We start from the raw sequence: 25,101 nt of genomic DNA on the forward strand, positions 1-25,101 counted from the left end.
GGATCAATTTTTTCCCCCCAAGGCATACCTAATTTCTCAACAGATTTTTATTTATTTATTTTTTGAGGGTAGGTGCCTTTGCTCCTTTTAAAAAACAACGACAACAAAACTCGTGGACCGAAGCTGCGGTGATAGCAGAGTTGACCCCCCCTCCCCCCAGTTAAGGTTTCAACTTGGGTTAAAATACTGTGTTTAGGTTCAAGGCTCTACACACCGTGCTAGTCCTCCAATTTGCTAGCACTGCCTGTACCTGGAACCGGGAACCATCAGCTGCACTTAGGGAGCCCCGCATTTTAGAGGGAAAGAAGATGGGAATTCCTTGCCTAGCTCCATATTTGGCAGTTAATATAGCCTTGGACATGTGAACAAAGTTTCTAAGTAAACGCTTGGCCCTGTAAGTATCCAGTGGTCCTTTTGATGTCCAGAATTCCTGGTTTTCAAAGATACACGGTATGATTAGTTTGAATTTATAAGAACTGGATTATGTTTAGTTTCTTTGGCTATATTACCTTCCTCTTTTCTTGAATTTGGGGGATTAGTCACGTGTATTCCTGTGTTATGATTTAGTCTCTAGAGGCTGTTTAATTCTGAAATGCTATAAGCAATTGGGAGGATAAGGACTTCAAATGGGTTGCTTATTAAGAGTTGTTATGGTTCCGGTTTTTAAACATTTCAGGTTGAAATATTAGTGGTGAACAAGTCTTAAGAGTGGAGAGAACCAGAATATTTGTGGGGTACTTAAGAATCAGACGTAGAAGAAAGGAGAAGAAATAAAGTCTTTAAATAATTTGATATTCTGATTTAGTGTCCACTAGTAGTTTGATTCTCGAGTTTTCAGTGATACTGGCCCTGTTGCTAGCAGGAAATACTCTTTACCCATATTTTGCTTATGAGAAATCAAAAACGAAAACTTCTATATCAGTGGCTGAAAATCTGTAAATACTAATGGTGTGTTTAGATTCGTTTTTGTTTTGTTTTGTTTTGTTTTTGGTGTGTTTAGATTCTTAACAGCTTTCTTTATCCTGTGAAATTGCTGCTGTTGATTACTCTATAAGGATTTAACATTAATTCTCTCAGGTTACTTGAAGACTTGCCACATTTTACACTGAGTTGATTCTGAGGTGGAGAATGACCCCTTTTCAAGGCTGGGTTTCCTAGGTGCAAACTTAAGGGTTGCTTTTGAATTTAAATTCAGTAGAATTTAATTGACAAACATGACTTAGTTACTCTCCATTGATTGACACTTGTTTAAGAGCTGCTAGGACAAATTTGGTTCTTATCCCAGAACTCTGGACTGGCTTCAGAAGCAATAGAAGTTGTTTCTTGACGGCTGTTCATATCCTCAGTTTATTCATACCTTTTAATTTCTAGATAGTTTACCTTATTTTGGTATATCACTGTGGATATTTTGGGATGACTCTTGGATTTTTTTTTTTTTTTTTTGTATTCCGTTACTGCCCTCTCCTTTTTCACTTATCCCAACAGTATCAAATAAGCTAGCAGTTGAACTTCAAAAGATTTTTATATTTGCATCCATAGCTGTTCTTTTGAAGTGTTTGTTCTTAACCAGGTGTAGTGAAAATACCACTAGAGACAGGAGACCTGATTTAAAATCCTCTTATAACTGAGGGACCTTCTAAACTCCTTTCCTTAGGCTCTCTAACCATCAGTTTCCTTTTCTCCAAATGAAGTTAAATATCCTATCTATTTCAAGGAGATATGTAGGTTACTTGTTAAACTTTAAAGGGTAATATAAATATATAAATATATGTTTTTATTTTCATGGCACAGCTTTTCCTTTTCATAATGCTTGGTCAATTTTAAGAGCTTCTGAACTTCAAAGTTTGCCTCCTTCACTTTGGGGTCTGAGAAAAGTCTTAATCTACAGCTACTTTTTATTTATTGCTACCACTGGTGCTTAGATCTTGTTTGTGATATTTTCATTCTGTGGTCTGCCACAACAAAATTAAAGGTTTCTCCTTTTTTTTTTTAAAGATTTTATTTGTTTATTTGATAGAGAGATCACAAGTAGGCAGAGAGGCAGGCAGAAAGAGAGAAGGAAGCAGGCTCCCTGCTGAGCAGAGAGCCCAACACTGGGCTCCATTGGAGCACCCCTAGATCAGGAAGTGGAAGGCAGAGCCCCAACCCACTGAGCCACCCAGGTGCTCTGAAGGTTTCTGCTTTAAATAGCTATTCACCGTTGGGGGCGACTGATTGGCTGGGTTGGTAGAACATGGGACTCTTGATCTCACATTTCTGAATTCCAGCCCCACGTTGGATGTAGGGATTACCTAAGAATAAAAAAAATCTTATGGGGTGCCTGCGTGGCTCAGTGGTTAAGTATCTGCCTTCAGCTCAGGTCATGTGAAATTCAGCCTAGCATTGGGCTCCCTGCTTGGTGGGGATCTTCTCCCTTTCCTACTCCCCCTGCGTGTGTTCTCTCTCTCTCTCTCTCTCTCTCAGATAAGTGGATAAAATCTTAAAAAAAAAAAAATCTTAAAAAGGTTCATTGCTGTTTTGATTGGTGAAGACCTCTGTAGTTTCAGAAAGTTCCAGTTTTAATATGTGGTTAGGTGTGGAGATTGGGAATAGTCCGTGGCTCAGTGAGAAATGGCCTGGGCCTGACTAGTGTGACCCCCCAGCTCTGAGTAAGGGGCTCTAGAGGGGAAAGGGAGTTAAGTATCCAATAGTAGAGATAAGTTGTGTCCCAGCATAGACCATAGCCTTTGGTAACATAGTTTCTTTATTATAATAATAAAGAACTGCATCCTGTTCCTAGAGATCTTATTCTTTTTATAGAAATCAAGATATAGTACATGTAACTTTACAGTGCTGAAACAAGACTTTTGTAGATTTAAAAATTTTTGTAATTTTCTTTTTATTTCCTGTTTTTTGTTGTTTTCGTTTTATAAGGTGACATAGTATCTCAGCTTCTCAGCAATTTTCATTTTGGCTATTTTTTCAAAACATTGAAATGGCCATCAAAATATGACGTGAAATTTCACGTCAGTAATTTGCCCAGAGTGAAGTTCCTGTCTCGATTCCCCCACCCCCAAACTGCTTGACCAAAGATGCTACAGTTACCACTCTTTATAAATGGTGGTCAGGACACTCCAGGCTCCTCAAAGAGTGAATTTTTTTTTTTTTTTAAGATTTTATTTATTTATTTGACAGACAGAGGTCACAAGTAGGCAGAGAGGCAGACAGAGAGAGAGGAGGAAGCAGGCTCCCCGCGGAGCAGAGAGCCTGATGCGGGGCAGGACCCTGGGATCATGACCTGAGCTGAAGGCAGAGGCTTTAACCCACTGAGCTGCCCAGGCTCCCCAAAGAGTGAATTTTTGACTGTGTGTTTTGATGTTTATATAATTGTGGTTGCGGCCAGGTGTTTGAAGTTAACAGTAATAGTTAGATTTTATGATTTATGTTGATCTAGCCATTTTAGAGTAGGATTTAATGTTTTGCCGGTGGTGTTAAGAATTGGTATATAGCTTGCATTGTTTTCTTTTTCCTCTGGACCCATGAGGTTTTTTGTTTTGTTTTGTTTTGTTTTTTTAAATCATGCTTTTTTCCAAAGATGGGGTTTGGAAATTATTCTACAGTTTGATTATTACTTTTGCGGACAGTATTTTGTCCACATTTATAACTTTATTTTCCCCTATTTTAAATGAGTGCATAATTTTCTATTTTATAGCTTTACATTTTCCTGTTGATGGACATTTAGACTGCTTTATTTTCTTTTGTGGCAGTGAAACAACTTTGAATATACATCATTGTGAAATTGCATATCTGTTTCTTTGTAGTGTATCTTAGTGGTGGAATTATTGGTTATATGCTTTCATTTTTAATTAGTTTTATTAAAACCATAAAATTACATCTCCAAAGGTTATGACAGTTTTTATTTTCACCAACTCTGTGAAAGAGCCCATTAACCCACACCCTTAACAGTACTGGATATTACCAGTAATTTTCATTTTTGTTAATTTTATAAGTAAATGTGTCCACTTTGAATAAATTGCCTTTTTTTGAACTGGATATTCTTGATTTCAAGGTATCATGGTTCTCTTACATTGCATTAAGGAGTTTTCCATAAATGTTCATGAAATGATTGACATAATGAAGCATGATTGTATTGCTAAATTTATTTATTTATTTTTATTTATTTTTTTTTTTAAAGATTTTTATTTATTTATTTGACAGAGAGAGAGATCACAAGTAGGCAGAGAGGCAGACGGAGAGAGAGGAGGAAGCAGGCTCCCTGCAGAGCAGAGAGCCTGATGCGGGGCTCGATCCCAGGACCCTGAGATCATGACCTGAGCCAAAGGCAGCGGCTTAATCCACTGAGCCACCCAGGTGCCCTGTATTGCTAAATTTAAAAGTTGACGAATAATTTACTAGTAGAGACCACTCTTCTTGTGCAGTTTAATGACTTTAGACAGACCTAGAGTCATGGAACCACGACCAACCACAATCAAGATAGTAAGATAGTCCCATTACCCCAGAAGTTCCCTCCTGTTCCTTTATAGTCCTTTTCTACCTTCAGCCTTTGATCTGATTTAACCGTATAGTTTTGCATTTTATGGAATGTTCTATCAGTAGAATCAGGTAATGCCAACTTTTTAGCTTTCAGTAATGCTTTTTTTTTTTTTTTAAGTTATGCAAGATTGGGTTTTTTTCTGGATACAAATCCTTTATTGGGTATGTATTCTACAGATACTTTTTTCAGACTGGCTTGTCTTTTCATTTTCTAAATGATCACTTTAAATGAAAAGTTGTACATTTTGATGGAGGTCCAATTTGCAGGGGTTTTTTTTCTTTTTGTATCTTATCTAAAATCTTTACTTAACCTAAGGCTAGAAAAGTTTTCTTCTAGAAACCTAGAGTTTTAGGTTTTACATTTGTCTGTGGTCCCATTTCAAAATAATTTTTGTACGTGGGTGCCAAGTATGAGTCAGACTTCCTTTTGTTTTTAATGTGCGGATGTCAGGTTGTCCCCTCATCATTTGTTGAAAAGATAAAATTACCTTTGAAAAGAAATTGGCTATATTGTGTGGGTCTGTTGTAATGCTCATTTGGGGGGCATTTCTAAAATTTCTCAAAGTTCTTAAAATTATTTGTGCCAAAACTGCTATACTTGATTTGTTTGGACCTTTAATCTCAAAACTCTCTGACTTCATATTACAGGAGTAGTAAGTATTCTTGTAGATGACTGTGTACATATAAATAAGCACAGGACTGTAGCTGATGGACTTTATTTTTTATTTTAAAAGATTTTATTCATTTGAGAGAGAGAGAGATACAGAACACAGGCAGGGGGAAGGGCAGAGGGAAAGGGAGAAGCAGACTCCCAGCTGAGCTCGGAGCCTGACATGGGGCTTGATCCCAGATCCCAGAGCTCATGATCTGAGCTGAAGGCAGACACCCAACCATCTGAGCCATCCCAGTGCCCCAGTGATTGAGGGGGCCTGGGTAGCTCAGTCATTAAGCGCCTGCCTTCTGCTCAGGTCATGATCCCAGGGTTCTGGGATTGAGCCCCGCATCTGGCTCCCTGCTTGGCAGGAAACCTGTTTCTCCCTCTCCCACTCTCCCTGCTTGTGTTCCCTCTCTCGCTGTGTCTGTCTCTGTCAAATAAATAAATAAAATCTTAAAAAAAAATAAAGATCATTTGAAATTGCATGCTTAATGTGTTTAATCTATTCATTAACATCCCTTCATAGTTTTATTCATTAGCTATTGAAGTATCTTTGTAGTTTAGTTGTTGCTTCTTTTAGGGCTTTAGTATCAGAATTGCTGAGCAGATTTTTTAATCCTATTATGTGCACAGCAATGGTGGATGCTGCAAAGATTATGTCTTGAGTATCTCTTGGAAGCATAACACTGCTGGGCTTACGCTTTTAGCACTAGCGTGGAGGAGTCTTCGAAATAGGAGAGGGACGTGCCTGTGCTCTTGTACATACATTGTTAGGACTGAGTGCATTAATAAGAGCTAAAGAAGACACCCGCCGTACTAAGAGGAAGAAATGGTTAATGCTGCGTGGTGGACCCTAGTTAGGAAAACCAGAGGTAGAATTGGAATGAGATCTTGAGCAAGTTTTTGAAGAGTAAAACAGGGGCAGGATTTGGTGGCGTGAGGTTTTGAGGAGATAGTCATCCCCTAAAAATTTTCTTCTAGCTTTGGCTTGAGATAGTTTTTATTCTTTGCATGTCCAGTCTTTACGCCTGTTCCAGTTTTCAAATGGTATATTCTTTGTGATAGGGCTGTAGCATTTATCACATAGTTGTGTGTAGGAATTTTGTCTCCCACTGGACTTTAAATTTCTCTGGAGCAGCAGATCAAGTCCTTTTTCCTTGAATAGTTTCTGATACATATGTAGTAGACATTCATTGAATATTGGAAAAATTTGTGTTTCCTGCCTATTCATCCATCTTAGGTTGAATGAAATAAGACAGTGGCCTAAAGAATGAAAGTTGCAGGTTCAGGGAATGGTGGTCAGTGGCATAGTGTTCTTTGAACACAGAATTTGTTACAGAGGTGAAAAGTGTGATGGGAGATAAATTTGCAGAATTTATCAGGACCATGAATGTCAGACTGGATTTCTGTCACGTGCCTTATACTTCAAATTAAATGCAGGTGTTTGAATTTTAGTCTGTTAATGTATTCTGCACATGATAAAGAGGCTTGGAAGATTAGAGGAAGATGTAGAGTGTAAATTCAGTGGAAGTGGAAAGAATGGGACAAATTCTGAGAGACATTTGAGTTGTCAGGATTTCACAGTTTGAAGCTTAAAGAAGGAAAGTCACTTAGGACTGAGCATTCTACCCAAGAAGATGGTGGCATCATTAACAGAAATACCGTAAGCATTTTGAGGGATGCATATATTGGTAACCTGTGAGGGCATGTATGGATATTCAGCATGGGGTTAAAATGTAAAATTTGAGTTCATGGTAGAGACTAGATTTGCATTTAGGTAGATAAAAGAGAGCTAAAGCCATTAGTCTCTGAAATTGCCAGGTTAGAAGACAGAACTTTGAGAACTTCTACATTTTGGTGAGAAGTTGCCTTGTGGTAGAAATCTAGAAGCATGAGGAGGAGGTTATCAACAATGCTAATGCAGACAAGTGGAAGACTGGGAAGTCACTGGATTTTTTTTTTTTTTAATATTTTATTTATTTGACAGAGAGAGAGATCACAAGTAGGCAGAGAGGCAGGCAGAGAGAGAGGAGGAAGCAGGCTCCCCGCGGAGCAGAGAGCCCGATGCGGGGCTCGATCCCAGGACCCTGAGATCATGACCTGAGCCGAAGGCAGCGGCTTAATCCACTGAGCCACCCAGGCGCCCCAAGTCACTGGATTTTTTAAGAATTGTGATTTTCCAGCTTTCCGTGCCAGTATTCTTGCATACATGAAAACCCACTGGACTTTGTGCAGGAAGTGTGGCAAGCATCAACCCCACAATGTGACACAGTACAAGAAAGGCAAAGATTTTCTTTATGCCTAGGGAAAGTGGCGTTATGACAGGAAGCAGCGTGGCTGTGGTGGGCAGACTAAGCGGATTTTCCGGAAAAATGCTAAAACTACAAAGAAGATTGTCCTGTGGCTTGAATGTGATGAGCCCATTTGCAGCTCTAAGAGAATGCTGGCTATTAAAAGATGCAAGCATTTTGAACTAGGAGGAGAGAAGAAGAGAAAAGCTTTTAAGATGGAAATAAAGTAATGGTCATCAATTTTTAAAAATCGTGACTTTTCAGAGAATGATATTTAAGGGAGAGCTCAGATTATATTTGAGAGGAGAGTTAAGGAAGATTAATGCAGTTAGTAATTTAGGGAACAATGTGATTAATAAAGTGCCATGAAGACGACTCAAAGTACTTTGAGAATTCAAAGGAAAGACAGTTATAGTTTATAGAAGAACCAAGAAAGATTTTCAGGGGTACCCAAAAAATGCATAGAATTTCAGTCATTACAGATAGGAAGTTATGGAATGAGTATTGGAGTAGGAATCAACGGTCTTTGTTCTTGTTTAATAGACTTTTAGAATCCTAGTGTTGGAACAACCTAATCTAATGTTGTTAGACATAGATTATTATACTATATTTCTGCTAACTTGTTTAGTCAGTCTCTGGAATAAATACTTACAATAACTGGCTGTTTATGAAGTAGCTCTATTCTGGTTATTTTTGCATTAAGTTGAACCTAAATGTACCTTTTGAACCTAACTACTGTTCAGCCAGTATTTAACTTTTACAAAGAAGAATTGTCAGTTCATTTTAGACATTACATCTGTGTTGTAGCCTGAGATTGTTGGCTTTGTGGGCAGCTCTATTATACTAGTGATTCACCAAAACTTACTTTTAACCAGGAAGTAAGCAAAAAACCTAAGTACTTAACTAAAAGCTGAAGTTTTATTAGTCAGAGAAGGAACCAAAAATTCCTTTGGTTGATGACAGTTTTTTGGTTTTTTTTTAAGTTATTTGAAATCACAGTATATGATAGGATGAAGCCCAGTGTGACTTTTTTTCTTTCTTGTGTATATGTTTACTTTTCTTTCTCTCCTCCACTTCCTCTCAGTTGTACTAAGAGATTCAGAAAAGATAGTGGTAATTGATAGCAATTTCCCAGGAGATCTGGAGTAGATATGTTTTAGGCATTAGTCTAGGCAAAGGGAGAGGAATTATTTTAAGAAACAAGAATGAATTAAAAGGGGGCACCTGGGTGGCTCAGTGGGTTAAAGCCTCTGCCTTTGCCTCAGGTCATAGTCCCAGGGTCTTGGGATCCAGTCCCACATCGGGCTCTCTGTCTAGCGGGGAGCCTGCTTCCTCCTCTCTCTCTCTGCCTGCCTCTCTGCCTACTTGTGATCTCTGTCTGTCAAATAAATACATAAAATCTTAAAAAAAAAATGAATGAATTAAAGGATGTTGATGAAGATACGTGATACATGGGGATTTTAAGTGGGATAAAGGTGGAAAGTAGAATGATGATCTCTGAAGTAGTTGAGACTCTAAATAGTGAGGGAAACCAGATACAATCATGTTGGTATCTGGATGAATAAAAAGGACTGATTGTTTTTAATTAACAAAGAAAAGTACATTTTACAGTATGCATCCCAGTGTGACAGAAATCTTCAGATTTTCAAGTGTTCATGGGAAAAGTGGGGTTTAATACATGTAATTTTACTTCATCTAAAAAGATTTTAGGAGAAAATTGCTCTTTTTTTTTTTTCTTTAAAAAGATTTATTTATTTGACAGATCACAAGTAGGCAGAGAGACGGGGGAAGCAGGCTTCCTGCTAAGCAGAGAGCCTATGCAGGGTTCTATCCCAGGACCCTGAGATCATGACCTGAGCCGAAGGCAGGGGCTTAGCCCACTGAGCCACCCAGGCGCCCCATTAATTGCTCTTATTTTTGAAGGTGCTAGAGCTAACAACCAAATGAAGGAGATTCTTTTGCACATAAGTATCTTTTAGTCTTGGCTGTCTTTGTTGTATTGCATAGTCTGGTAGGTTTGACCAGAGATCATATCTCAATTTGCAAATTAGAAAATTAAGATCCAAATAGGTCATAACTTTTTCATGGCCTTAGCTAGTTAAAATCTTTTTCTGTCCCATGTTCGGTGTGGTATGGGGGGCACCTGGGTGGCTCAGTTGGTTAAGCGTCTGCCTGTAGCTCAGTCATGATCCTAGGATCCTGGGATCGAGCCCTGCATGGTATTGGGCTCCCTGAGCCTGCTTCTCCCTCTCCCTCCGCCTCTCCCCGCCCCCTCGTGTTCTCTTTCAAAGAAATAAAGATCTTTTTAAAAATGGTTTTAATTTTCTAAAAATTAAAAACATTTTAGGGGTGCCTAGGTGGCACAATCAGGTGTCTGCCTTCCACTCAGGTTATTATCCCAGAGTCCCAGGATTGAGCCCACATCCAGTTCCCTGCTGAGCAGGGAGCCTGCTTTTCCCGCTGCCTCTCCCTCTCCTCATGGCCTCTCTCAAATAAAATCTAAAAAAAAAAAAAAAAGAAAAAGAAAAACAGAGAGGGAATTATTTAAAAAAGAAGTGGAAAGACGCACATCCCAGATTTGCTTACCTAAGAGTTGGGTAATTTGCTGTGAATAATAAAAACAGCACAATTGTTCCTGTAATCATATTTATTCTGAATGTGTGATTTGGATCTTTTGTTTTTTCTCCTAACCAGATTCTTATATACATGGCTGTGTGTGAATTATAAATGCACACTTTATAGTACTCAATTTTCCAATCTTAACTTCCTGCAGCTACCCAAATGAAGGGTGGTTCCTTTATAATTTTTTTTAAAGATTTTTATTTATTTGTACAGAGAGATCACAAGTAGGCAGAGGCAAGCAGAGAGTGAGAGGGAAGCAGGCTCCCTGCTGAGCAGAGAGCCTCATGAGGGACTCGATCCCAGGACCCTGAGATCATGACCTGAGCTGAAGGCAGAGGCTTAACCCACTGAGCCACCCAAGCCCCCGATTCATTTATAATTTCATCCTAATGCTTCTCTGATGCCTTACGTATTGCGTTGTTAGTTTTCCTACTCTAGGGGAGAAAATGGGAAGATGGGCAAGATGCAGGTGTTTGTGTAGACAAATAAATTAGTGTGTCATTAAAAAACAGATAAGTCAGGTGTTACTTTTTTCCCTTTTGCCTCTAATATCATTATTTTCTGGTTGATGTGATTAATTTCCACCACGTATACTTTAGCCCACTAAATTCTGACTCACCTTAAATCAGTTAGTAGTGAAGAATTAACTGCTTTGTAAGTAGTTATATTTAAGTATAAATTGTAGCGCCATCCATTAGTAACTTCTTTTTGTTTTGTCATTCCCCGTGGAAGCCTCCCTATGCCTAAAAATGGACTCTGCCTAGACTCTGTATAGCTTTTTGTTTAGCCTTTTACCAGATGAGTATTGCCTTACCTCACCCACCATTTGAGGTTCACTTTTCTTTTTTCTTTCTTTCTTTTTAATTTGACAGCGAGAGAGGGAACACAAGCAGGGGAAGTGGGAGAGGGAGAAGTAGGCTTCCCGCTGAGCAGGGAGCCTGCCACCTCGCTAGATCCCAATCAGGACCTGAGCCCTGAGCCATAGACGCTTAAACCTACTGAGCCACCCACGCACCCCCGAGGTTCACTTTTCAAGTTACCTCCTTTGAATAATTTATTGAATAATAATCTTGTAGAAGTTGCCTTCACTGTGTGTCTACCTTTCCTGTCTCTCTGATGTGTATTGATGATGTGACCACCACACTTTCGTGATTATATACACACAGTGTATAGGTGGTGGGCATTTGAAAGCGTCTCAGATGTTTTTACAGTAAGTCTTTAGTGTATTTTGACCTTTCTTTGATACTGATACATGTGTTCACTGCGTTTTGTTTTGTTTTGTTCTTACTTTGGTTACATGTATGTGACAAAAATGGTAAGTAAATCTATCCTTTATAAATGTGATGGCGGATTTGGGATAAATGACAAAGTGTCATTGTAGAAAATCTGGGAATAAGGAAGAGAAAGAAGAAAAACATGGGAATCTCCAAATCCATAGCCAGTCCCTAATAGCCTATCTTTTATTCACCATTTGAACAAAACGGTTTTGTATGTAGCTATTTTATTTAGAGGATAAGTTAGTATCTTCCCACGTCTTAGTGTTATTTTCGCATCAGTTGCAGTATTAAAGTATGTATTCATTTTCACATTTTTTTATTTTAAAAAATTTTACTAGATAAATCTACTGTTCTTCACACTTCACCATCATTCAAAATAAAAATACTATGTTGTTTAGCTTTGTTACTTTAAATGTAGCAAATGAGAATTCATTTATGCTTCGGGATTTGTTAGTCTTCATTGAAGTTTTTAGGTTTGCTGGGGAACTAATGGCCCCTGAAATGACACTATCTGATTCTGCTTTGCGAATTAAATTTTTCTTTTCTTTTTTGAAAAAAGGGTTTAATTGTAGGTGGTACAGAATTCGAGGTAGAACAAAGACTGCAAAGCGGACTGGCAGGATCCTCGTCTGGGTTTACTCTTAAAAGCTATAGGGTAGCAATGGCTGAGTAAGAGGAAGTAAAGACAAGATGATGAGTCCCACTGTATGGATTTTTTTCCCTTTTTTTTCTTGTCCAAAGTTTATTCTTTTTTTCTTTTTTTTAAGATTTATTTATTTGACAGAGATCACAAGTAGGCAGAGAGATCACAAGTAGGCAGAGAGACAAGCAGAGAGAGTGAGAGGGAAGCAGGCTCCCTGCCAAGCAGAGAGCCCGATGCGGGACTCGATCCCAGGACCCTGAGATCATGACCTGAGCCCAAGGCAGCGGCTTAAACCACTGAGCCACCCAGGCGCCCCCCGAAGTTTATTCTTGAATGTACAACAGCTCTGACACAACACTTCATTCTGGCTGTAGGTGGCAACAGAGGTAAATGGCAGAGAATCCAGATTTTTTTTTAAAGATTTTATTTATTTATTTGATAGAGATTGCAACTAGTCAGAGAGGCAGGCAGGGAGAGAGAGGAGGAAGCAGGCTCCCTGCTGGGCAGAGAGCCCGATGTGGGGCTTGATCCCAGGACCCTGGAATCATGACCTGAGCTGAAGGCAGAGGCTTTAACCCACTGAGCCACCCAGGCACCCCGAATCCAGATGTTTTTAAACAGCAATGAAAATAGGGGGTCACCATCTCCTGATGGAGACACAAGGAACTGCTTGCTTTTTGCCAGATTTCTCAATTTCGCCTGCGGCCTGGGGACCCTTCCACATCGCCTTCACTCGAGCTTCTCCAGCTTCTTCTTTATTTCTGCTGGAAAATGTTCTCTTCCTCTTCCATCTCCTTGAACTGCTTGGAAGGCTTCTTGCCACTGAAAGCAGTAAATTATTTTTGAAAGCAAGTGAGGTATAAAAATTTTAACAGATTTGTGGGTTTTGTATATTGTTTCAAGACTGTTTTAAAAGGAGAGAAAACCTAATAGAGCATGATGTGAAAGTTGAATTGGGAATTGTTCGGATTGTATAGAGCTACAATCTTGCCTGTAGGCTCTGCCATGGTTTATCTATACACACTTTGTTTATTTACATGAGAGAGAGAGAGCACGCAAGAGCCGGGGTGGGGGCAGAAGGAGAGGGACAAGCAGACTCCCCACTGAGTGTGGACACCCCCCCCCCCAACTCAGGGCTCGATTCCAGGACTCTGAGATCATAACCTGAGCTGAAGTCAGCTGAGCCACCCAGGTGTCCCTCCTAATTTTTATTTAAAAACATTATCACAGTTGTAATGATTATGGCAGGTTATCTTTGGCTATAAAGTTTTTTGTTTAAAGGAAACCCAGGGTGGGCTTCCTGGGGTGGCTTAGCTGTTCAGGTTGTGATCCTGCTCTGCGGGAGGCCCCCCCCACCGTGTTCCTTCTCCCGCTGTGTCTCTCTCTGTCAAATAAATAAAATCTTTAAAAAAAAAAAAAAGGAAGCCTAGGGGCACCTGGGTGACTCAGTCAGTTACGTGGGACTCTGGGTTTTGGCGGAAGTCATGATCTCAGGGTTGAGATTGAGCCCTGTGTCTTCTCTGCTGATCGTGGAGCCTGTTGAGGATTCTCTCTCTCTCTCTACCCCTTCCCTCTCCCCCTACCTCTCTTACCAAAAAAAATAAATAAAAACAAACCTACATTGAGATTTATTTGTTAAGCAGGAATTTAAACTGTATCCTAGTTTGCCCAGTAAATACATACAGATACTGAGGGGTTTTTTTTTTCCCCAGTACTTTTAAGTGTAATAGGAAAGGATATTTGATTATAAATATATATATATATTTGGGGCGCCTGGGTGGCTCAGTGGGTTAAAGCCTCTGCCTTCGGACCAGGTCATGATCCCAGGGTCCTGGGATGGAGCCCCGCATGGGACTCTCTGCTCAGCAGGGAGTCTGCTTCCCTTCCTCTCTCTGCCTGCCTCTCTGTCTACTTGTGATCTCGGTCTGTCAAATAAATAAAATCTTTAAAAAAAAATAAAATATATATATATTTAAACAAGTAATATTTAACTTCCTCTTTTTTCCCCCCTTTTTCCAGTTCCTAATGTAATTTTAACTGATTGGGGGGCTATAACCATGTGTAAGTCACTTACTTTAAATGATTGTGTTTCTATTTATATTTTGTATTTGTTTTTCTTATTTTTAAGCCCCTTCCCTTTCAGCATAGCCCTCCCTCCCCCTGCCTTGACTCATAGTTTTTCTTGATCTTACCTTTGAGATTTCCGCTTAGCAGTACTTTATCATAGTGCCTAACCCGTTCTATTTCCTATGTGCTTGTTTCCAATCCATGATGGATTATAAACTTTCCAGTTTTATTTTAATTCCAGGTAAGATACGGTTAACAGTGAGTTTCAGGTGTACAGCATATGGATTCAGCACTTCCATACGTCACCCTGTGTCATTCACCTATGTAATCCATCCCCCCACCCGCCTCCCCTCTGGTAACCATCAGTTTGTTCTCTGGAGTTAAGGGTCTGTGTCTTGATTTGTCTCCTTTATTTTTTTTTTTCCTTTTGCTTGTTTGTTTTGTTTCTTAAATTCTACCAGATTATAAACTTCTTGAGGGCTAAAGTCTTAATCTTATTCTCCAGGCTGTCCCCTTTATTAAAGAGCATCTGGCAATGTATTGATGCTTTTTACTTAGTTAATGGAAAGAAATACTGGACATACACCAAATGTAAAAAAAAAAAAAAAAATTCTCTGAGTACTCAGGTTATTGCTGATTTTTAATAGTAATTATTATCATATTGAAGCAGTGCAATAATTCTAAAGGAGAGTGAGTACAAAGAAGATACAAGTTAGTACTTTCCCATAGTAAGTCTGATCTCCAGGTCCTGACATGTGCCTTCTGCCTAGTTTTCCAAAATAAACCATTGGAATCCAGGGACATAGATTATAGTCCCAGAGGAGTGAGGACTTGGTTACGGTGTTCATACCGTGAGGCAGGGGTGCTTTCTTGGGAATAAGAAAAAGAACTGTATAGAGGTTGGGGGGATGAGTAAACATTGAGGAACAGAGACAAAGAGGAACTTCAGATGTTGGAAGTTACCAATTGGGAATTTATTATTTTGTTGTTGTAAATTGCTTTTCAATAAATACATTACTTTTCTTTATTCCTGTTTGTATGGCTAAGAAAACTTACTTCCTGGAGGTTTACAAAGATGACTTTTTAATAGTTACCATTCTTGTGTTTGCTCCCTTAGCATTTGACATTGTGCAGCAAAGAAATGGTTATGGAGAAGCCCAGTCCGCTGCTTGTAGGGCGGGAGTTTGTGAGGCAATATTATACTTTGCTGAATAAAGCTCCAGAATATTTACACAGGTAAATTTTAAATGGATTATTTAGCATTTTTATTTGGTTTTGTTTTCTTGAATAGAACTACATAGTGTTTTTGTCTTTCTTGTTTCATGTTCTGGTTGTTTCTTTGCAAACCATAACCAATATTTTATCTAACGGCTAAAACCATTTTTTCAAGTTTTTTAAAAAATGAGATCACAGCGGTTCCTGGGTAGCTCAGTCAGTTACGTGTCTGGTTCTTGATCTCAGCTCAGGCCTTGATCTCAGGGTTGTGAGTTCAAGCCCTGTTTGGAGTTCCACAAAAAAACGAAATCCACAGTGAAAAAATGCTTCACGTTTTATCTTATTATATAACATATGCATATCTATGTACACACATGTACGCAATTATATCCTTCAGTATTTTGTATTTCATTTAAATAAACTTTGGGTCTGACCATAGGCTAATGGGTTCTAATCTGCGATTTGAAATCATGGTCATTAGTGAATTTATTTTTAAGTTCCTGATGGCAGTGTTAGAAAATGAATCATGTAAGTGGTTATACTTGCAGAAGTTTCTTCTGATTGATCTTCAAAATAGTATTCCTTGGTAAAACAGCAGTAGTAGCCTTGTTTACTATTTTGGCAGGAGTTGGACATCTGTAAGCTTGCCTTTCCCAGAAGTTGAAATGAAATTGATTTATATTATGAGTAGCATTTACCATTTTTGTTCTTCTGGTGTATTTTAGCAGGTGAAAGATAAGTGAGACTTCTATAAGGATTAGGTTTTGCAAGTATTTGTAGAACACACCAGCCATGTGAGCTAAGGCATACATCCTTGCCACTTCATATGGGAAAAGCTGTTAAAAAGACTTATCTTCCTTTAGCTGGGTCCTCTCTTATAAGTACGCTGGGCATTCTAAAGTTAGATTTTGCCATATGTCTTGTATTTAATGGCATTTTCCTGTAACAAATACCCCTCTTCGAAAAAAAAAAAAACCCAAAAGTGAATACCTATGCATTTTTCTAATTACAGAAATAAAAAATGTTCTTGTAGGCAATGTATGTAAAGGAGTTTTTGGGTGGAAAGGGGAGAATGGAATTAATAAGGCCTTTCCTTGTCTGAAATTTAGTCTTTATATAATGTAAGTATTAGCATTTTTTTTTTGTAGTGACAGTAAGGGTCTCCACAATCATTTAAAAAAAAAACAACCTATAAACTTGTTTTAAACTTAGCTTGTGTAACCAGTTTACCTGTAAATGAAAATCAGTTAATTTTTCACTTGTTAACAAACTGTGATCAGTATCCTTATTTGTGCATCTTTTTGCACCTTTCTAGTTATTTTCTTAAGGTCCTAGAAATAGAATTGTTAAATCAAAGGTATAATTATTTCTAAGGCTTTTCCTACACTTAACAGGCAAGTTGTCCTCCAAAAAAATGGTAGAAGTTCACATGTTTGCCAGTGGTACATGCAAGAAAATAGTGTAAACTTAAAATTACAGGTAGTAGTTAAAAACATGAACTGTGGAGCTAGACTGTCTGGGGTCATGTCTTAGCAACCCCACTTGATTACTGTGTGACCTTAGGAGAGCTAATTTAATTTTTTCTGAACTTCAGTTTGCTCATTTACGTAATAGTGCTTATTTCATGAGGTTGTTAGGGGAGGGTTAAATAAATAATATGTAATGCACTGAGAACATTGCTTGGCATAGAGGAAGTCTTACATACGTGTTTCAGTAACAATAGGAGCTGAGTTCTCTTTATGAAAAAATTTTGCATGTTTGATAACCTTAATTTAGAAATATATTCTAATTGCTTTAGGTAATGCAGAGAAATACTAATTTATCATGTACTTAAGAGCAGTATAAAATATTAATGAGATATCAGAAACTGAAATAATGTAGATTTTCTTATTTAGTCTCTGAATTATTTCACTTATTGTAAATCTTACTAAACTGTTGTAATCTAAGATTTTGGAATTAGTAATCATTTGAAACTTTGAGTAGAATGTTAAACAGCAGCTGATTCCCAAACAAATCTAGATAACTTGAGTTTTTTATCTAAAGGGAAAAACTGGGTCAATTACTACAGCATCAGTATTTAGAATGTATTTTGAATATCTCATTCTTCCACCTCAAAAAATAGATATAATAGGAATTAGGTAAGAATTGCAAGTGATTGAATGTATTCCAGTGTGCCAGGCCGGAATTCTGTCGTGCCTATTTAATCCTTACGACCACCCTATGGTTACTGTTGTTGCGTTTGATAACCAAGGAAACTGCTTAAGGACCATAAGTAACTTTATCAGGATTATACCACTACTGAATGACAAAGCCAGATGTAGAAGCTCTGTCTGTTTTATACCAGAACTCTGCTGCCTCTTAGGCCTCTCTCGACAATTGAATGGTAATGAATTCTCATTCGCTTCGTAGGTTTTATGGCAGGAATTCTTCCTATGTTCATGGAGGAGTAGATGCTAGTGGAAAGCCCCAGGAGGCAGTTTATGGCCAAAATGTAAGTATCAATTTCATATACATTTTAAGTTTTTTCCCTTTTTTCTTGTGTTAAGATAGTTGAAAACAGTCTTTTTGTGCCCATGGATTTCTTCCTGAATGTACTCATTACTTGTAACTAGAAGTTACGTTACAATAGTTGTTAAATGAGCTTTCAGTTCTTATAAATATCCATTTTGTTTGAAACAAGGTGTTACATTGGGTTGGATACCAAGGAGAAGATAGGAAATTATCTATCCTTGATGTATTTTGTTCATGAAACGGTTGAGAACAATGAGTTTGTACAGGTACAGGCTAAACCTTACGTTATAGGAGTGCACAGAAATATATATGCTTTATGACATTATATAGAGGATATGGGACTTCAGCTAGATGCTGAATTACAGAATTTGGCCTTACCGTACAAAAGGAAATCTTTTTTCCTTTGCTGTGACATGTTGAAAATGGTGGTTTAGGAACATCAGCCTGGCAGTAATGCGTGTCATGGTGGGAAGGATTCAAATGAGATAGATAGATTGTGTGCTTAATATTCTAACGTTGTGAGGAGATTGGTGAAGCTCTGATAGTATTAAATACCGAAGTGTCACAGCAGTTTGTCTTTCCTCCCTCCTTCCTTCTGTTACAGGATATACACCACAAAGTATTATCTCTGAACTTCAGTGAATGTCACACTAAAATTCGCCATGTGGATGCTCATGCAACCTTGAGTGATGGAGTGGTTGTCCAGGTCATGGGTTTGCTGTCTAATAGTGGACAGCCAGAGAGGAAGTTTATGCAGACCTTTGTTCTGGCTCCTGAAGTAAGTTTTCATTTCACTTAATTTTCATTTGTATGATTTTATTTGGTTGTTCTTACTTGCTTGAACAGGTTTAGATATGCATGTAGCTAAACTTGAGAAGTTGGCATTGAACCCGTTGATAAACATTTGACCCTTGAGCAACTCAGGGATTTGGAGCACCCACCTCCCTTGTAGTTGAAAATCCATATACAGCTTCTGACTTTTCAAAATCTTTACTAATAGCCTCTCGTTGACCAGAAGCCATACCGATGGTATATTTACCATTAACACACATTTTGTAGCTCATATGTATTCTGTAATTCTGTATTCTTATAATAAAGTTAGAGAAAGGAACATGGTATTATATGAGAGAAAATACATTTACAGTACTGTATCGAAAAAACTCATGTCAGCGGACTTGTGCAGTTCAAACTTGTGTTGTTCCAAGAGTCAACAATAATTTGAGCTTTGTGTACACACTTTGCCTGTTTTTTAAAATTTTTTCACCTTGCCTATTTAGAAGTAAGTCTGCTGATAGAGATGTATCAATAGATTTACTAAGATTATCTTACTAATTATCTCACTAAGATTATCTGTTTACTAAGATTAATCTAAAAATATCTTATTTGGTAAGTTAGATGTTCAAATGGCAAGGTTTCATGTGTTAATTATTCTTGGTTCTCTTCTGTTGAGCATGGATTTCTTGAGTTCCAATATTTTCATGCTCTTCTATACTACTTTAATATAGCATGTTTAATTTTAGAAGATTTTACTGAGTCTACATAATATTTCTATAGTGTTAAAACAGATACCGCATATGCCGTGTAATTTGTTCTTTTTATGCAGTGCCATATTTATGAGTGTTTAATGGAATATTTGGATTTTGTTTTCCTGTAGGGATCTGTTCCAAATAAGTTTTATGTTCACAATGATATGTTTCGTTATGAAGATGAAGTATTTGGTGATTCTGAACCAGAACTTGATGAAGGTGAGGTTAAGATAGAAGGCTTCGGTCAGTACTCTTTAAGGACATGAAAAATATGAAACTTAAATTTACCTCTATTATAACAGTTAAATTCTTTTCTCCTTTTGTTAAAAAGAAGTAGGTGTTCATTGTATATATAATATATATACATACATACTAATATTTATATATATATATATATAGCAGATGTAGAAAGTAAAACAAAATTCAGTCTCATCCTATATATAACCAAGAGTTATATTGTAGAATTTGGTTGGATCCCACCCTTAGCAATACTTATTTTTGTAAAAATGGAATTATGCTAGTTCAAAGCTTGTTCTTTTCTATTTAATATATCTTCATTGCCTGTCAATTTTTTGTTTATATCATAATTATTGATCTTTAATTTATATTTGTTTTCATTATCGTACTATTGAATAGATGTGACATAGGAAACTGAGTTACAGCTTAATACCATTTTATTTCCTATCTTTTCCTTTTCTTACTAATAGATCATTGTCTAAAATAAGGGGACCTGCGTGGCTCAGTCAGTTAAGTCTCTGACTCTTGATCTTGACTTAGGTCTTGATCTGCAGGGTCATGAGTTTGAGCCCTGCATTGGGCTCCACACTGGGCTTAGAGCCTACTTTAAAAAGTAAATAAAAGGATCCCTGGGTGGCTCAGTCAGTTAAGTGCCTGCATTTGGCTCAGGTCATGATACTGGGGTCCTGGGATTGAGTCCCACATTGAGATTGTAGCTGAGTGGGAAGCCTGCCTCTGCCTGCCACTCCCCCTGCTTGTGCTCACTTTCTCGCTCTCTCTCTGACAAATAAAATCTTAAAGAAGTAAATGACCAAACTTCATTTTGCTTACGTTTCACTTGTTAAGAGAACAGGGAATGCTTTAGTAAGAACAGTCAATTTTTAAAACTATCATATCACTTCCTTAGAAATGAAAAACATTCATCTGAAATTCTTGAGTCTCTAAAAAAAGAAATGTGTGTTCTGTATTGTCAGAATCAGAAGATGAGGTAGAAGAGGAACAAGAAGAAAGGCAACCATCTCCAGAACCTGTGCAAGAAAATGCTGATAGTGGTTACTATGAAGCTCACCCTGTGGCGTAAGAATAGAGTTTGCTAGGCCGGATTCGGTCTGAACTCTGATGTAGTTGCTAGGTGGTTTTGGTTCCTAGGAATCCTCTTAGAAGTCAGTTTTTGATAAAACTACCTGTCAGGCCAGTATTTGAGTCTCGTGTGTGTGTGTGTGTGTGTGTGTTTAAGAAATTTGGAAAGAGTTGTTTTATTTACATAAAAAATTGAACATGGTTTTGCCTAAAACACTGTTTACTTACTGATAATGCAGAATAGTTGAGACAACACAGAGAGCATTTTATTTTTATAAATATGGGGTTTATTTATAGTTAGTATTGAGATAAACATTTTCAGTAATTTAGTAATTCCATTTTAAAATGTTGAGGTTAAAGAAATGCTGCTTATGACTGTTATTCCCTTCCGCCTTCTAGTTCTTATTAGACTTTTGCTTCAAATCAGCTTACTATGAGTTATGCCCATAAGAGAAATGCTCATTTTATTAGAACTGATCATTTCAGTCATACTAAAAAATAAACAAAATATTTTTTTATAGTAATGGCATAGAGGAGCCTTTGGAAGAATCCTCTCACGAACCTGAACCTGAGCCAGAAACTGAAACAAAGACTGAAGAACTAAAGCCACAAGTGGAGGAGAAGAACTTAGAAGAGTTAGAGGAGAAGTCTACTTCTCCTCCTCCTGCCGAACCTGTTTCTCTGCCACAGGAACCACCAAAGGTTAGATCAGAGGAGCTCTTTAGGCCTGTAGCAGCATACTTTCACATTTGGTGCCATTGATGAAGCATGACCTTTGTTCTATTATGTTAAATCGCTTAATATAGTAAACTCTGCTTTTTTATGTATATGAAAGCTGTGGGGTTTTGCAATCCTGAGGAAATTTCTTGGTATTTATGTTCCCCCTCCTCCCTGCCAAATACCCCTAAGAGTGAAACTTAGGGTTAATCCTTGTCTGTACAAAGTGCTTAATCTCTTACATGAAATGATTTGAGTCTATGTATAAAGCTGAGAGTTGCTCTTCCATTCTGTATAAGTCCTCTGGGCACGGATGCAACTGGAGTCATGAAGTCTCCCAACTTAAACAAGTTGGCCTATGAAAAGAAGAGATACCATTATTTCTGGTTAAAATGGGAGCAATTTCCTTACTACACCAATTAAACTACCTTGGAAAGAAAAGTGACACCCATAGTGTATCATTTAAGCCTATCTAAAACATCTTTTATCTTTCTGTAAAGTGGAAGGTTAAAGTATATATGGGTAGTGAGAGGAGATTCCTTGTTCAATTTGTGAATGTCTGTTAAAGTTTCCAGTGAGTACTCTCTTCTTTCCTATCCTTCCCCTCAACACCATCACACACCTTATCTTCCCCCCAAAGGGGAAAGAAACTGGTTCTGTTAGGTTCTTATTTTTCTAGCATGTGTAGTTAGTGGTTTTGTTTTCCATTGCTCATCTCCTTAGAGCAAATAGGAACTTGCTTGTGGATTTATTTAGTAGTTCAGACAAAACGAATAATCTTGCGTAATGAGATTTTGAAAGTGGGCACATAGACTGGCATGTGTGTGTGTGCCTTTCTCGTGAGGAGTCCTCCAATATAGAACCGTAGTTTAGAAATGCAAAGAAAATATATATTTGGAAGTTTCCCTATAGGAATGTTGGTGGTTTTCCATGATTAGTAGTCTAGGTTTGTTGCATTTCCTGCAGGCTTTCTCCTGGGCTTCAGTGACCAGTAAAAACCTGCCTCCTAGTGGTACTGTTTCTTCCTCTGGAATTCCACCCCATGTTAAAGCACCAGTCTCACAGGTAACCAATCTGTGAACACATTGGATTGTATCCTTGTTACATTGCCAATTGCTTATCTTTTTTATACTTCTTTAAATGAGTCAATCAGAAATTACGGATAAAATATACAAAAAAAATTGTATTAAATGTCAGTGCACCCACTTTAAATGCCAAATCTCTATCATAATCTGCATAGGTGGTATTTGGGGCTTGGGTGTGAAATACACATTAAGTTGGTTTGATTGATAGATAGATAAAGGGAGTCACTTAAAAGGCTTCTTAAAATAAAAAATGTTCCTTTTAAAGTTTAAAATTTATTTAGCAAAAATATTTTAGGGAAGGCACAAAGTAGTATGGCATTATAAAAATCACTGTTTTTTTAAAAAAAAAAGAAAACTTTAAAAAATACACCGCCTAAGCTCTCAGTCTGTAAGTGGTTCACTGTTTAATTGAAGCCTGTACCAACTTATGACTGTAGTGTTCACTTAACGGATCATTCCAGTATTCTGCTTTCCATCTGTTTGTCATCTTAACCCATTTCAGAGCTTTTCAGAAACATTGAAAGTAAGACACTGGCTACCTGATGTGTTTATTAGGTATAGTTTAGAATTAACTAAATTATAATTAAATTTATAGTACAGTTAAAAGGTATTCAGTTCTTTTTTCTACACTTTGAGTCAAACTTTATTCCACTAGAAAATTTACATTTAAAATGGTTCGTGCATTTATAGTTATTTGTATACGCCTCTTATATGCTCTAAAGAGTGAAACTTTGAGGTTTCAAAGAAAGTAGTAATCATTAGACAGTCCTTATGATGTTGGTGCACATAGTCAGCTCCGTAATAGCAGAATACATGGGCTCAAGATACCTGTTTTTAACATTCAGGAAGTGTTGGGTACTGTCAGATCACAAACCAGAATTCTGTCTTAGTGAAGGAAATAAATCTGTCAAGTATTGGTTGTGCTTTTCAACCCTTCTGAAGACCTGAGAGTGACTTCTGAATTTTCTTTTGAATGCTTGATTTCTTGTCAAGTTTGAGTTTGGAATCCTTTGCATCGTTGCTTCATCCTCTGAGTGTTGGCTACATTTGTTTTAAACCAGTAGTTAAAAGTTAAAATAGCTAATGCTTATTCTGCCTTTAGTATATGCCAGGCGTTGTGCATAGTACTTTATGTTCATTCTCAGCTAATCTTCGGTCACCCTGTGAGGGTGGTTACTGTTACTATTGCTGTTTCACAGATGAGTAAATTGAGGACTAGAGTGCCTCAGCCTAAGGTCAGACAGCTGTATGCTGGGCTTTGAATTCATGCAGTTTGACACCAGAGTCCCTTCGTAACTTACATAAACCTGTAGGTTTCTTTAGCCCTTCGGAGGGAAATGTATCTCCATTTACATTAAAGAGAAGTACTATATTTAAGGCCTGTCTAAATTATATTAGATCCTGTCCTTTTGTCCAGGGGAATTTTTTTTTTTTACGTTTTGAAGTTATTTATTTTTTTAATTGTAGGAGACTAGATTGTATTTTCCAACCCATACCCTTATTAAGACATATTTAAACAGGTACAGTTTACACCTTAACTTTCTGGGGTGCCTGGCTTGTTCAGTTGGTAGAGCATCCAACTCGATCTTGGGGTTGTGAGTTCTAGCCCCACATGGGTGGGTATAGCAATCACTTAAATAAATAAAACTTGAAAAACAAAACAAAATAAAACTTCTGATCTTTTTTAGACTGTATTTAGAATGGATTCATGATTTTTCCATTTGATTTAATAAACCCTTCAGTTTATTACTTTGGTGTAGTTTCCATTTCCTTAACGCCTTCAGCATAGTTTAATAAAAGGAGAATTTTAATTTATTGGTAAGAATTAACTTAGAAGTAGGTAAGGTAATTTCTTGGCGAAAAGGTTTTGTCTGGAAATTGACTAGTTTATCTAAGAATTTCTTGTGGTTTTACCTGCTGTCATTGCTTTGATGGTTGTTTTTTTATTTCATATTCTGTTTGACCTTTTGTGGAATTTGTCACACTTTCTGAGCACACTTTCTAGTTGCATGGAATTAATTTGTAAGTCTCTAAAGTATAGTATGTGGTATATTATCTATTTTATCTTATTGGAGTAAATAGTTCTAATCATGAAATTGAGCCTGAAGAACTATAAATACACAGCTGGCTTAGTTAATATGTATGAATCAGTTATTGAAAGGAATATTGTTAGATCTTTGGTCTTGTTTTTTCTTTTGCATTGGCATCATCAAATATCTTCTAAAAGTCAGGTTGCTAAATCCCTGTATGATTTATTTGAAAGACTTTGGAAATTATTTGTTTTTAATTTTAAATCCTTAAAGGATAATGAACTTTTCTATTTTGCTACTTGCAGGTATTTTTGTTTTGGTAAATCAGTTTTGAAAAAAATTTAAGGTCAGTGAGGACACCTCTTAAGTTCTTTGATATCATTTGGATTGAGTGAGTCTAAGGTTTTTGTGCAGTTTTTAGATTAAAAGGTACATTTGCTAATTTTATTAATCCTAAACACACTAGCTTCATCAGACTTTGTTAGGGTACATCTATTCTTTAATTCTGTTTTATGTTCATACTGAAGTAAGTTGGTGCTTTTAGGCCCCCTTAGTGAAATTCGTAAATAACTGCCTTTTTTAGGCATCACATTTCAGCTCAAATTACCTTAT

At 37.3% G+C, this 25,101-nt stretch overlaps 1 protein-coding gene across 5 annotated transcripts in view; it reads left to right on the plus strand.

The window, feature by feature from the left end:
- G3BP2 (G3BP stress granule assembly factor 2) overlaps positions 1–25,101 on the plus strand; it is an 84,609-nt gene that overhangs the window by 52,318 nt on the left and 7,190 nt on the right. For 4 of the 5 annotated variants that reach the window (XM_045998216.1, XM_045998218.1, XM_045998215.1 and 1 more), the window contains 7 exons: positions 15,206–15,324; positions 17,713–17,794; positions 18,419–18,592; positions 19,469–19,559; positions 20,552–20,654; positions 21,179–21,359; positions 22,341–22,439. In XM_045998216.1, coding sequence (XP_045854172.1) covers positions 15,230–15,324; positions 17,713–17,794; positions 18,419–18,592; positions 19,469–19,559; positions 20,552–20,654; positions 21,179–21,359; positions 22,341–22,439 — 825 coding nt within the window. In that variant the 5' untranslated portion in view covers positions 15,206–15,229. The remainder of the gene's footprint in view (positions 1–15,205; positions 15,325–17,712; positions 17,795–18,418; positions 18,593–19,468; positions 19,560–20,551; positions 20,655–21,178; positions 21,360–22,340; positions 22,440–25,101) is intronic. The other variant, XM_045998219.1, reaches the window with a different exon arrangement.

The sequence above is a fragment of the Meles meles genome, chromosome 2 (genome assembly GCF_922984935.1).
Source record: "Meles meles chromosome 2, mMelMel3.1 paternal haplotype, whole genome shotgun sequence".
Lineage (NCBI taxonomy): Eukaryota > Metazoa > Chordata > Mammalia > Carnivora > Mustelidae > Meles > Meles meles.